At 35.1% G+C, this 12,772-nt stretch overlaps 2 protein-coding genes across 4 annotated transcripts; both read left to right on the top strand.

Moving 5' to 3' along the window:
- The first annotated feature begins 302 nt into the window (after positions 1 to 302).
- On the top strand, positions 303 to 4,156 carry LOC18993410 (plant UBX domain-containing protein 7). The gene is made up of 10 exons (XM_006416935.2): positions 303 to 409; positions 508 to 627; positions 1,309 to 1,433; positions 1,518 to 1,616; positions 2,323 to 2,545; positions 2,626 to 2,703; positions 2,982 to 3,050; positions 3,148 to 3,397; positions 3,486 to 3,760; positions 3,852 to 4,156. Exons 2-10 carry the CDS (start codon positions 526 to 528, stop codon positions 4,017 to 4,019), a joined length of 1,389 nt encoding a protein of 462 aa, XP_006416998.1. The 5' UTR covers positions 303 to 409; positions 508 to 525; the 3' UTR covers positions 4,020 to 4,156.
- Positions 4,157 to 6,581: 2,425 nt separating this feature from the next.
- On the top strand, positions 6,582 to 9,790 carry LOC18993409 (protein indeterminate-domain 6, chloroplastic). 3 transcript variants are annotated; one of them, XM_006416934.2, is made up of 4 exons: positions 6,582 to 6,619; positions 7,059 to 7,268; positions 7,557 to 7,953; positions 8,828 to 9,790. In XM_006416934.2, the coding sequence occupies exons 2-4, from the start codon at positions 7,085 to 7,087 to the stop codon at positions 9,663 to 9,665; spliced, it is 1,419 nt and encodes a 472-aa protein (XP_006416997.1). In that variant the 5' UTR covers positions 6,582 to 6,619; positions 7,059 to 7,084; the 3' UTR covers positions 9,666 to 9,790. The 3 variants fall into 3 exon arrangements, with proteins under 3 accessions (XP_006416997.1, XP_024008389.1, XP_024008390.1); XM_024152621.1 differs by lacking the exon at positions 6,582 to 6,619 and having other exon boundaries at positions 6,721 to 7,268; XM_024152622.1 differs by lacking the exons at positions 6,582 to 6,619; positions 7,059 to 7,268; positions 7,557 to 7,953 and adding an exon at positions 7,962 to 8,465.
- The last annotated feature ends 2,982 nt before the right edge of the window (positions 9,791 to 12,772 follow it).

Genomic DNA, 12,772 nt, shown 5'->3' with positions numbered 1-12,772 from the left:
TTGTGCAGCCAGGTACTCAAAGTACTATCGACGTGTTAGTATAATATAACAACGTTATGATTCCACGATTCCATATGATTAAACTCTTAATAAACTGGGGACAATATCTTAAAATGAACTCGATAGTTACATTTAATTGATGTGCCACTTTCACATGCGTATGCGTTTTGGAAATGTCATAAGCAACCCCACTTTCCGGCCAAGATACTTGACTAGACGTGGGGTTATAATTGTCTTTTCAGTGACAAATCCGAGATAGAGAGAGAGATATATATGCGTGTAATATTTTTGGCAGTAAGATCAAATTCAATCGCATGTCGTTCCTTCTTCTCCTCGCGCAGGATTCGACTCCACTGTTTCTTATTTAATCCGATCTTCTCCTCTTCTTCTGGGCAAGTGCGATTCCTTGGTATAAATTCTGGGTTTCTCTTATTTTCCCAGATCATTCGGAAAAAAACTCGTCTTTTTTTGGTTTTTCTCAGATATTTGGGGTTTTTCTTTTCTCAGGGTTTGTCGACTTTAGAAATGGAGGGAATGCTCTCTTCCAGTGACCAACAGAGATTAGTCTCTTCCTTCCTTGAGATCGCTGTCGGGCAGACATCTGACACAGCTCGGCAGTTCTTAGAGGTTCGCAGATTGCTCCTTTGCTCGAAACTGGTAGATTTGTTTTGTTCTAGGTGCTATAGTCAACTGATGTGATTGATGTGAGTGAACGTAAACTTGATTGAGCTTCTGGTTTATTGGTTTCGGTGTCTAAATTGTTTGTTTCGGCGTTATTTCAGCTAAGGGCTTAGTTAATATGGAAGAATTTGGGATGTCGAGTTGAAACCCTAGAATTGGTCATCCGAGCAATTTGATGAACACTCTGAAAATGGTTGTCAAAAGAAGAAAATGAACACTGAAAATTTGGGTATTCGAGTTGAAACTTAGATTGGACGCAGAGAGTATTTTTGTTTTGGTAGTTTTCGGTTGATCTGGATTTTGGTGTTACAAGATCTCTGTGCTAGAGAGTAGCTTGAGTTGGTCGCTGTAGCGTTACTGTCTGCATTGTGATCGAGGGTTTATGTGATGAGATTGACTTGGCGTTTTTAAAATTCTTTGTATGATCATTATTCTTCATATGACCTGTAAGTAACTCATTTGAGCTGTTCTATCATTTCTGTCTAGAATTTGTTTTGTGTGGACTGATTGGTTGGTTCCATAATGAGTAAAACGTTGTTGTTCGCGATTCACCACCCTTCTATTTGTTTGTTATGCTCTCTTCACTTGTGTAAAACCACTAACATAGTAGATATTTTCTTTCAACAGGCGACAAGCTGGAAACTTGAGGAAGCTATTCAGCTTTTTTACGTTGGAGGCGAAGGTGGTATGCTTCCGTCTGGTACACACACTCAGCCAGCGTCCGACGATCACATGGCTGCACAATCTTGGGGGTATGATGATGTTATACTTTGTCCTTGTTAAGCATCATTCATTTTGGTTTGTTAAACATGTTGGTTTGATGTTATATTCCATAGGGCGGCAGGAAATGAAAGGATACAGCAGAATGATGTAGATGAAGTCCGTCCTCCTTTGCCTGTTGTGAGGGAGACTCTTTATGGTGGTGACTATTATGGGTTAGTCTATTTCTCTCATCTTTGTTTTTTCTTAAACCCGTACCATGTCTCTTGGTTGAAGATTTATCCTCTGAGCTGCCTCTGCTGTAAGTAGGTCGTAGGTTAGCCCATATTTCAAGTGTTTCCCCCTCACTGGTTGTGATTACTTAGGATCCTCGATTTTAGAGCCGTCCTTTCTAGTTTCTTAGTTTAGGTTTTTGTCTAGTTCACCTATGTCCAGTTTTCAGATTTACTGTTGTTTCAGTTAGCTCTACTCAGGATTCGTTTCTAGCTTTAGTTGATGCTGTAAACTCAAATGAGACCTGGGTTGATATGCACTTGGCTCTAGTCAGTTGCTAGCAGATTCAGGTTCTGGCTCTGTTGGAATCTCAGATCCTGGGGAGCATATTGCAATTGCTTCTGCAGGTTGATCATCCCAAACTTCTCTATCTTAGTTGTAAAATCACTCAAGCAGCTAGCTAAAAGCCAGTTTAGTCTTTCATCCTTATGGTGCTTATTATAACGAACTATGTAACTCAGGTAGAGAAGTGAATCACGTGCCACGGCTGTACTTCGCGAATAGATGTGTGTTTCATCTGTCATAAGCCCACTAGAGTCAGCATCTGCATTAATCATAACCCAATTTATGCCCATATCGGTTATATTGTTTTGTCCTGGTTATGCGGGATGTAGCTCTCATAATTAATTCACTTGCATTTGTGATTAGGGCTATGAGATTGGGAAACTCTCAGCCTGAACCTACTTCTTTAATTGCTTTCCGTAACTTCAATGAAGAGCCGAAAAGCCCGGGAGTTTGGGAACCAGATGAAGGTGCTTCCTCTGCCTCAGCCTCAGCGTCTGTATCAGAGACAGCGTCGGCTCCTCGGGATAGCTTGGCCTCATTGTACCGTCCCCCTTTTCATCTGATGTTGCATGGCTCGTTTGAACAGGTTCTCTACGAAGTTTCTTGCTTTGTTAATTGCTTGTCTGCTCTCTTACTCTAAACCTCACTGTATGGTTTTCTGTTCAGGCAAAAACAACTTCTTCTTCTCAGGATAAATGGCTTCTTGTCAACCTCCAATCTAACACGGAATTCAGCTCTCATATGGTTACTCTCTAAAATTTCCTTTTTCTGGATTTCTTTTTGACGTTCAATTCTTTTGAGTTTCAGATATTTCGTTTTGGTTGATATCTCGTTTTTAGAAAATAGACCTTCAATTTGAAGGACTTTCTAAGTAATTGCTGCGGTTTGAGTCGTTTTATTTCCTTCTCGGTTTGGATTTTATTGTCTCTCTGGTTTGGTTTTTTGTTCCAGTTTTGGTTCGTTAGGATCAGTTAACAGCACTCACTCACTCGCATCCAATTTTTTTTCTTCTTTTCTCAAAGCTAAATCGAGATACTTGGGCAAACGAAGCTGTTTCTCAGACTATCAAAGCCAACTTCATCTTCTGGCAGGTTTAGTATAGAACCTCCCCCTTTTTTAAACATCCACGTGCTTAAACTGAAACTCTCTTTACATGATTGATTGAAATAAATCCTTTTCTGGTACTAGGTCTATGATGATACCACGGAAGGAAGAAAGGTTTGCACATACTACAAGCTCGAATCCATTCCCGTGGTGCTTGTAATTGATCCTACGACTGGTCAAAAGATGAGAATGTGGTGTGGAATGGTTGAACCCGAGACTTTGCTAGAGGATTTAGTGCCGTTCATGGACGGTGGTCCTCGCGAACACTTTGCTTCTCTCTCAAAGAAACGTCCAAGAGGCAGCTTCTCATTGACACCTCATTCCAAATCCAAAGGTTAGTTTTTGAAACTTTTCTGCAACTTCAAGGTCTTGTCCGTTGGAAAATTTACTGATCGATCTCTTTACCTGTCTTGTTCCTCTAGAGGATGCTGCAAAAGATGGAGAAGAAGAAGAACTGCGACGAGCATTGGCTGCTTCCTTGGAAGACAACGGCATGAAAGTGTCGTCAGATGATAAATCACCAATAACGCCTGAAGCAGTAGCGGTAGAAGCAGTTACTTCCACGGTGCTGCCAACATTCCCACCTCTGCCGGAAGAACCAAAGGGAGGCGATCCCAGCGTTCGATGCAGAGTCGGGATCCGTTTACCCAACGGACAAAGAATCCAGAGGAATTTCCTCAAAACCGACGCAATTCAGGTCTGCAAAATCCTAAGAAACAACGTTGATTCTTGTACTCTTTTTTATTTGTCTGAGATTTTCTAAGATTTTGTTGTTGTCTCCATTGTAGCTTCTCTGGTCTTTCTGCTATTCTCAGCTTGAGGAATCAGAGAGGAAGAAGCCATTGAAGCTAACACAGGCGATTCCAGGTGAATCAAAGACGTTGGAGTATGAATCTAACTTAACCTTGGAGCAATCTGGTGTTGCCAATTCCATGATCTCTGCTACGTGGGAATGACAAAATCATATCTATAAAACTTTATATGATGCTGTCTCTTAAGGTTTATCAGATTAGTTATTTAAAATTCGACTTTTTGAAGAAAGAAAATCTATGATATTTAATTTGCAGTGAATGGAAAAATCATCTCTTATTGGATTTTTTAAAGGTTTCATATTTGTTTATTCCACATAATAGTGGAAATTCGACATTATTAGATTCAATAAGCTTTCAAATCTCTATTAATTTATGACTTTATGACTAAATGGTCACTATGATTCTTAATTTGGATTTAATAATCTCTTGAATTCTATTAGCTTAGTTTGGTTGATGATTCTTAGAGTGAAATGGTCACCGATGCTTTTGTTAGATTCAATAATTATCTAAATATCTATAATCTAGTTGAATGAATGATTTTTAGACTAATCGGTCACTACTATGGTGCTTATACTAGATTCAATAATCATTTAAATCTCTATAATCTAGTGGAATTAATGGTTTTTAGACTAAACTTTCACTATGCTGCGTTTTAAGTCTCTTATAAATTAACTGGATTAATGATTTTAAGACTAAACTGTCACTATGCTTATTTTAGACCACAAACAACAAGCAGCTGAGTTGTGAAGCTAATTAAGGTAGAACGCAACGCGCACTTGTAGCGCGTAAATTACACGCTTCATGCAGTGGATGTAAGGCGCGCGTGTGGATAAATTTTACGAAGCCCAAAATGTCCGTTTCACTTTCACGTTTTGCTCCAAGGAGACCCAAATCCAAATGTCTTTGCAGCTACAAGTGGCATCTTTAAAAATTATTAGAAAAATGAAAAGAAAATTGGAAAATTTTAAAATACAATGCACTTAAAATGAATTATTCAATGAGTTAGTTGGCATAAAAAAGGAAATGAAAATACAATGAATTAGTTATGAAATATTTATTGTATTTACTGTGATATTAATTGGTTTTTACCTTTTTTAGTAGAGAGTAACAAACTTTGGCATTCAGTTAATACATAATAATATGTGTCATACATTTGAGCACACGTGTACGATTAAGATTTTCATTATTTCAATGTAAAATGTCATTATTTATATCTATATTTACATGTGAAGTATAGCTACTCTTCAAAAATAACAATACTTTAATGTTTATTTAAAAATTTACCAATTATATTGACAGGATATTAATAGTTTTCCAGTTATTAATGAAAAGAGTCTTTAGTGTTAGTCATAGTGTAATACTCATTAATACACATTAATACCATCACAAACTGGAGCACACGTGTACAACTGAGTTTAACTGTTTTAAATGCAATTGTTTGTATAAATGTAATAATTATATGTTGACCAAAATGTTAATAATTATATTTTATCTATAGAAAATATAGTGTTTTGTTTTTATCCTATTAAACATCATTTCAAAATGGTAACGCCAATAGATATTTTGTGCTTCCAAAATATTGTGTAAAAAACATGTAAAAAATAACTATAACTATAAAAATAACTAACGTTAATCAATACTAGTTACAATAGTAAATCCTAAAGTTATTTTAAACCTCGACTGAATCAAATGCAAAATCAAATTGATAAATATGCAATTCGAACACTGAAAAATATATACATATATCCGGTCTTGATATTTATTATACTATTCTAGTAGACTAATTAAATATAAGTTTTAGTTACATCAATGAAATAATGTTTCATCGTATATTTTAACTTTGAATATTAGTTTACATTTATAATCACCTTTAACAAAGGTATATGAAATCATACATTACTTTATGACATAAGTTATATGATGGAACAAATTTAGTAATATTTTTCTCGTCTACTCTGATGGGTAGTACGTAAACTAATATTCGGTTAAAAAAAAAAATAGAAGAAAAGTATTGAAGGCTTTGGTTGTTTAAAGACAAAAATCATGAGTTAAATGAAGAGAAAGAGAAAGGTTTTGTCTTAAAGCCATCAGAGAGACACGAGAAAGAGTCTGAGGTGGCCCCCTGACCACACCCGCATGTGCCCACATTTCACCGTTTTACAATGACACCCAAACCGTAACCTTCCTCATTCTTTTGAAACCCGAATTATACTAAGGTTAGCTTTTAGATTGATTTTATGCTGCAATAGCTAAAGGAAATGCAATTTACACATTGGTTTTACGACACTGTGATAATAATATAAAAATACAGATAAATTAACAATTCTTTTTTAATAACAAATAAACTTATAATAAAGCGAAATTCAAATTAATCTTTTCAAACTTAATAAATAGAAGCGTATTTTAAATGTTTCAAATATTTACCACAGTTAAACGGTGTTAAATTAAAATGGGATAATCTAAACCATAGTTCTGCTATTCTAAGATAAAATTTACAACTAATAAAACGTCATTAATCGGTTACTAAAAATTTCTCATAATTTGTTCAATGTTAAAAAGAAAAGTCCGTTACTAAAAAGAAACGTATCGAAAATTTATTAGTTTCTTTTTGAAAATAAATTTCTTTCTTTACTAGATAAAAAAGAGAAAGGGACTGTAGCTATATATATTTTGAAAATATACAAGACTCAATCCCAATTATTACAAGAGAAGAGCACCAAAGCAAAACAAAGCAAGAGAGAGAGGTAGGGTTTTTTAAGAGAGGTGTGAGTATTTGTTTATTTTTAATATATATATTTGTCTATGGCTTCTTCTTCTTCATCTTTTAACATTATCATCATCATCTACTTGGTTTCTTTCTTTGTCTCTGAGTTTTAGCTTTTTATTGACCTTTTTCTTCTTGGTTTCTTTCTCTGCATCTCAAGACTTAGTACAATAAAAAACCAACTTATACTATGTCTTCTTTCAAAAAATTACAAATTAAATCAAACTCTTTGGATTTATATTTGTTCTCTTTGTTCTCGTAAATGTCTTCTAGTGAATTTTTTTTTTCTTTTCATGTCGTCAATCTCTATGGCGTCTTCCTGTTCTTCTAATTCTTTGCTTTCGTTGTCTTCTGAATCATGTTTCATTTCTATCTTCTCTCTCATTTTTTAAAATTATTTTATTAATGAAACTTTGTAGATTAAGCTTAAGCATACCCTGAGAAGATGTCTTCATCGTACAACAACACAATTTCATCATCCTCCACTCAGTCTTTCCTCCTCTCCGGCGCCGCCATCGGAGCAAACAACTTTAACCGTGATGAGACGGCGATGACGATGATTCAACAACCCAACTCCGTCGCTCCAACACCACCACCCAAGAAACGAAGAAACCAACCCGGAAACCCAAGTAAGTACCTCTTATTTATATTTATTGTTATACATAAGCATATAATATGTGTGTGTGTGTTCCAAATTCCAAAAAATGAATCAATAAAACCTCAGTGAAGAATTTTCCTTTCAGGAGGAAAAAAAATGAAATATATGAACCCTAAACTTGATTCCTTTTTCATTTGTTATCATTTTCGAATTTCAAGAATTTAGATTATCATCATTCGATCTGATTAGATTATATATTATCTTAAATTTATCGTGCTCTTGACCAAATTGCTATTTTTTTTGCCTTTTAATCGAACAGATCCCGATGCTGAAGTGATAGCGTTGTCTCCAAAGACGATAATGGCGACGAACAGGTTCATATGTGAAGTATGCAACAAAGGGTTTCAAAGAGAACAGAATCTACAGCTTCACCGGAGAGGACACAACCTTCCATGGAAGCTGAAACAGAAGTCTACCAAAGAAGTGAGGAGGAAGGTGTATCTTTGTCCGGAGCCCTCGTGCGTCCACCATGACCCGTCACGTGCTCTCGGAGACCTCACCGGAATCAAGAAGCATTATTACCGGAAGCACGGCGAGAAGAAGTTTAAATGCGAGAAATGCTCTAAGCGTTACGCTGTTCAATCTGATTGGAAGGCTCACTCTAAGACTTGTGGTACCAAAGAGTATCGATGTGACTGTGGTACCATCTTCTCAAGGTGAGCTATCTTTCTTGATCCATTCAATAATTTTGTTCATATTATATAAATCATTTCAAATGAGAATCGGTAAATTCTACCATAGATGATATAGTCTCGTGGTTATCATTTTTTTTTGGTTGAAATTGAAATCAATTTTTTTTTTTTAAAACTGCGATTTTACATGTCGGCTCTTACTAGTACTCTAGGCTTCTGCTTGAGATTCCAGTTAAAAAAGATGTCGGTCGGTGAATAGTAAATTTGCTAACTAATGATTATGTAAACTATAGTGCATGAGTGTGGTACCTTCTTTATATACATATTGACTTGTGATTCATGAAATCTATGCATATAGAAATCATCAGCTATATTGGTCACGGAACATCATATTTCCTACATAGGGACATGAACATATATGCATATATACACATAGGATCTATCAATCTATTTGTTTGGTTGCTGATGAGTAGAGAAAGAGAGAAAGACAGTGAAGGAGAAAGGAGAAAAATAAAAGATGCTAAATTTGGTCACATGTGAGTTGGATTTGTTTCCATGCATTCCCACTTTTGTTTTCTTCTCCTTCACCTTTGCAGGTTCCTCTTTCCATGTAACTCCTCCTCTTGTGGACCCCGTCCCCATTTCTCTCTCCTTAATTTATACTGTATTAATTAGATTAATTATATTTGTGCTTTGTGTATAAAGAGTGGTTGGTTTCATTGTTTAATCAATGAACTTTATGGTCAGCGTGATAGAGTAGGAGTAGTTGATGAACACTTTACATTTTTAGGGTTTTATATATCTTTTTATTTTGTTGATTCTGGTAAGGGATTCTTCCTCTTCTTTTTTTTATATTGTCGATATACACATATTGACTTTATCTAAATTACTTTTGCAGAAGAGACAGTTACATTACGCACAGGGCATTCTGTGATGCACTAATCCAAGAGACAGCAAGAAATCCTACCGTGAGCTTCACGGCAATGGCAGCATCCGCTGGTGGCGGCGGGGGCAGACATGGCTTTTACGGTGGCGCTGCTTCTGGTTCTGCTCTCTCTCACAACCATTTCGGTAACAACTCAAACTCCGGTTTTACCCCTCTAGCTGCAGGTTACAATCTGAACCGTTCATCTTCCGAGAAGTTTGAGAACTTCGTTCCTCAGTCCACAAACCCTAATCCCGGCCCTACTAACTTCCTCATGCAATGCTCTCCAAACCAAGGATTGTTGGCGCAGAACGATCAGGGTCTCATGAACCAGCACGGTCTGATTAGCCTCGGTGATAACATCAACAACAACAACAACAACAACAACTTGTTCAACCTCGGCTACTTTCAAGACAACGCTAAGAACTCTGACCAGACCATTGTTCCTCCCCTTTTCCCCAGTGGTGCTGATAACAACGATCCTTCGGCTTTGCTTAGAGGGTTAACTTCTTCATCTTCCTCAAGTGTGGTCGTCAATGACTTTGGAGATGGTGACAATGGAAACTTTCAAGGTCTCATGAACTCTCTAGCTGCGACATCTGATCATCAAGGCCGGTCCGGTAGCAGCCTCTTTGACCTTCACTTCGGAAACAATCTTAGCATGGGAGGCTCTGATAGGTTGACTCTGGACTTTCTTGGCGTTAATGGAGGAATCGTGAGCAACGTCAATGGTCGTGGTGGTCGTAATGGAGCTCCTTTGGACGTTGATATGAAGTTTTCACATCCAAATGATCCCTTTGGAAAAGCTTGAGATGGATACATGGTGTTGCTGGGCTCCTCGGACTGGATAATTTAAGCTTTCTTTCATTTGTCGTCTTCATCTATCGGAACTGGATAATTATCTCTCTTAAGTAAGGATTTAGGTTGGGATTTTCAGTTTGCGTCTATCTATCTCGCTATATATCTATATTATTCTATGTTTTAATTATATAATAATGTCATGGTGGGAATCTCGAACCGGGGTTCCTTCACTAAAATATGTATTATCTAACCAGTTGAGCCAATTATATTAATTATCCATTTTCTTGCAAATTTACTATATAACTTAGTTTTCGGCCCAAAAAAAAAACTATCTATAACTTAGTTTTTTTCTAAATAATATAAATCTGCGAAACATCATATAATTTGTTACAACATACATTTGCATGTATCATGTGACTTAAATTTAAACAAAACTTAGTTATATAAAGCATATGAAGAAATATATGAAAAACTCCCACATCACATGTAATGATATTTTTTTTTAATTCTCGCATAACAAATGAATAAATTTCTTGATAGGTTCATATAAAAATTATATATCCCACGTTGCACATGCAAGTTATGCAGATTTCGAGAGAGATATCTGTCTATAATAATACGTCAACGGAACGGATAATATTCCAACAAAAGCATAATACAAACAGAAGCATCCAACATTCCAACATTATTCAAGTTCGAGTCGTAATCTAATATTTTTAAGATATAAAGTATTGTTATAATTGTCAGATTTGTTGTAATATGTATTAAAATATACAATAGAGAGATGTTCGGCCACCTAATACAAAACAACGCAGTCGGTAAATTGTAGTACATATAAAACGTTATCTAATAATTTGATCAGTAAATACTTTGATTTTTCAAACATCTAATCGACATAAAATAACTAACACAAACGCCATTAGTTTGACTGGTTAGAGATGTTAAATTCAGTTGTTTCGTATATATTGCAATGTTTAGAAAATATGAATTTTCACGAAAAAAAAAAAGAAAAGAATAGTGGTTGCGTACCCGTCAAACATTCCTGAAGTTAAAAAGGAAAAACGGTGTTGACATTCTGAAGACATAACTTAACTTTGTTTCTTTTGGTCTTTATTGTTACTTTTCCGACGTTGACTCCACCCAGCGCACACACTCCATTTTCTATATATGTTTCAATCCGACACGATATATATAGACAAATGTCATAGTGTATCCATGCTTCTTATTTAAAGGGTTATGATTTATGAAGTATATAGGCTACAAGCCTACAAAACGTAATAACTGAAAAGTACTTAAATTCTGTTTGAACTGGTCCAATTTTTTCCCGTGGTAGCTATATTGAGAGTCGTTTATGAATTGATTGAGAATGCTTTTAGTCTGGTCGGTGTAGATTTATATTTATACACAATCAATTCTGAAATTAGTTAAGATTTTAGCTCTGTAGAATTGCTTTTACGTTAATCTACGAATTTAATATTTTGGAGGTTTAATAATTAATTTATTTCAATGTTTGATGTTATTAAAAACAACACTGCATTGGCTAGCCCTGACTTCAATAAAACCGCAAGTAAAAGAGAAATATGGACTGTTTTACACCTTTTTTGTCAAATGTGTGGTTTTGCTTTATAAAATTAAAACACATTAAAATAGGCCCGTAAACCCATACTTGGTCAGCTTGACCCGTTTTGTACACTAATAAAGATTAAAGAAGACACTTTAAAATTTACGTTGGCTATAGTGGAATCGAGAGTACTGATCAAAGTCTGAGGAGGATTTTGATGATCAAATGTAGATATATATATATATATATATAATATATATAGTATAGTGGTGATTGGAAAGATATTTTTAATGTAGAGGGAGAAAAAAAAATGGGAAAGCATGTGAATGGTAGACTTGTCGTTGACGTGGAATATCAAATATGCCCGTGAAGAATATATTGTCGAGAAAAAAATTGATGAATAGTTGAGTACCACAAATGCTTTGAGATATCTTTTTCTCCTTTGGTCGTTGGTCCACACCATTTACGGGCAATCTCGAATTGGGCCCTATACACAATCTGCATACACACATATAATCATGTACGTATATATTTACTTATGAAAACTAAAATTTAAGTTTCGACGTCGGTCTAGGAACAAAGAGTGGGGTAGACACATTTTTATTTTATTTTCTTACAAATGTAGTGATAACAGCATCTAATTTTATGACGAACTTCATTTTCGTAAAATTCTTCATTAATTGGTCATAGTATACAACTAAAAAGATTCTTGCTGGAAAATAGCGATGAATTTGCAATGAAATCCATAGACCAAAAAAAATAATATGACCGGAGACGAAAATCACCTGCTTTTTTTCACGTACGAAAATCAATTACTTGTTAAAATAAAATCACATGTTTTGTATATATAAAATCTTTCGTGATAATTGCTAATATTGATTTAAGTGGTAAACAGCCTATTGTTGGGGTGCAATTGGATCAGACTCTACAGACATGACCCGGGGACCGTTGGATATATAGAACTCTAGAAGACACTGAAGAACATGCCATGTTTTATAAATGGTATAATATATCATAAATATTGATTTTAAATATTTCAAAGAAAGGAAAAAAACAAAATGTTATTTTAAACTGCAGTTTTGTTGCTTTTCTCTTTAACAAAAAACATTTTTTTGTTGCTTTTTCAATTTTTACAGGCGAGAATAGTAACAAAACCGCAATTTAAGAAAAAGTCGGAAATAAACTGTAACGAAAAAAGTGAGACTCGGTGAACTTTGTGTTGTGATGATACGCTATATTTTATTTTCCCGCAGTTCTCGTTTTTATTAACTATGATTATTATGTTTTTGTAAATAGGTTGATAATAACATATACAGTTTTTTAGTGCTCTTTGCTAAAACGGGAAACACAAACGGTTGCTTTTGTCTAACTATGCTAAAGTGTAACCACTCGTCATGTTAGTTAATAATACGTTGATTGCTCGACAAAACACTTATCGTAATTCATCAAACAAAGTCATTTTAAAATTCAGATCTGGTATGACTGCACTTTTATAATCAGTTGGTCTGAACTCATTTAGCTCATATAACATATTGTTTATTACAGTTGGAGATTTT

Source organism: Eutrema salsugineum, unplaced genomic scaffold (assembly GCF_000478725.1).
Source record: "Eutrema salsugineum unplaced genomic scaffold, Eutsalg1_0 scaffold_5, whole genome shotgun sequence".
NCBI classification, from domain to species: Eukaryota; Viridiplantae; Streptophyta; class Magnoliopsida; order Brassicales; family Brassicaceae; genus Eutrema; species Eutrema salsugineum.
The sequence above is the reverse complement of the archived record's forward strand: the minus strand, read 5'-3'. Positions and strand labels throughout refer to the sequence as shown.

Coding starts and splice junctions, on each gene's coding strand:
- LOC18993410 (XM_006416935.2), top strand. CDS start 526: ATGGAGGGAATGCTCTCTTCCAGTGACCAACAGAGATTAGTCTCTTCC. Junction 2,704..2,981: donor CGGAATTCAGCTCTCATATG/GTTACTCTCTAA, acceptor CTTTTCTCAAAG/CTAAATCGAGATACTTGGGC. Junction 3,051..3,147: donor CCAACTTCATCTTCTGGCAG/GTTTAGTATAGA, acceptor TTCTGGTACTAG/GTCTATGATGATACCACGGA.
- LOC18993409 (XM_006416934.2), top strand. CDS start 7,085: ATGTCTTCATCGTACAACAACACAATTTCATCATCCTCCACTCAGTCT. Junction 7,269..7,556: donor AAACCAACCCGGAAACCCAA/GTAAGTACCTCT, acceptor TTAATCGAACAG/ATCCCGATGCTGAAGTGATA. Junction 7,954..8,827: donor TGTGGTACCATCTTCTCAAG/GTGAGCTATCTT, acceptor TTACTTTTGCAG/AAGAGACAGTTACATTACGC.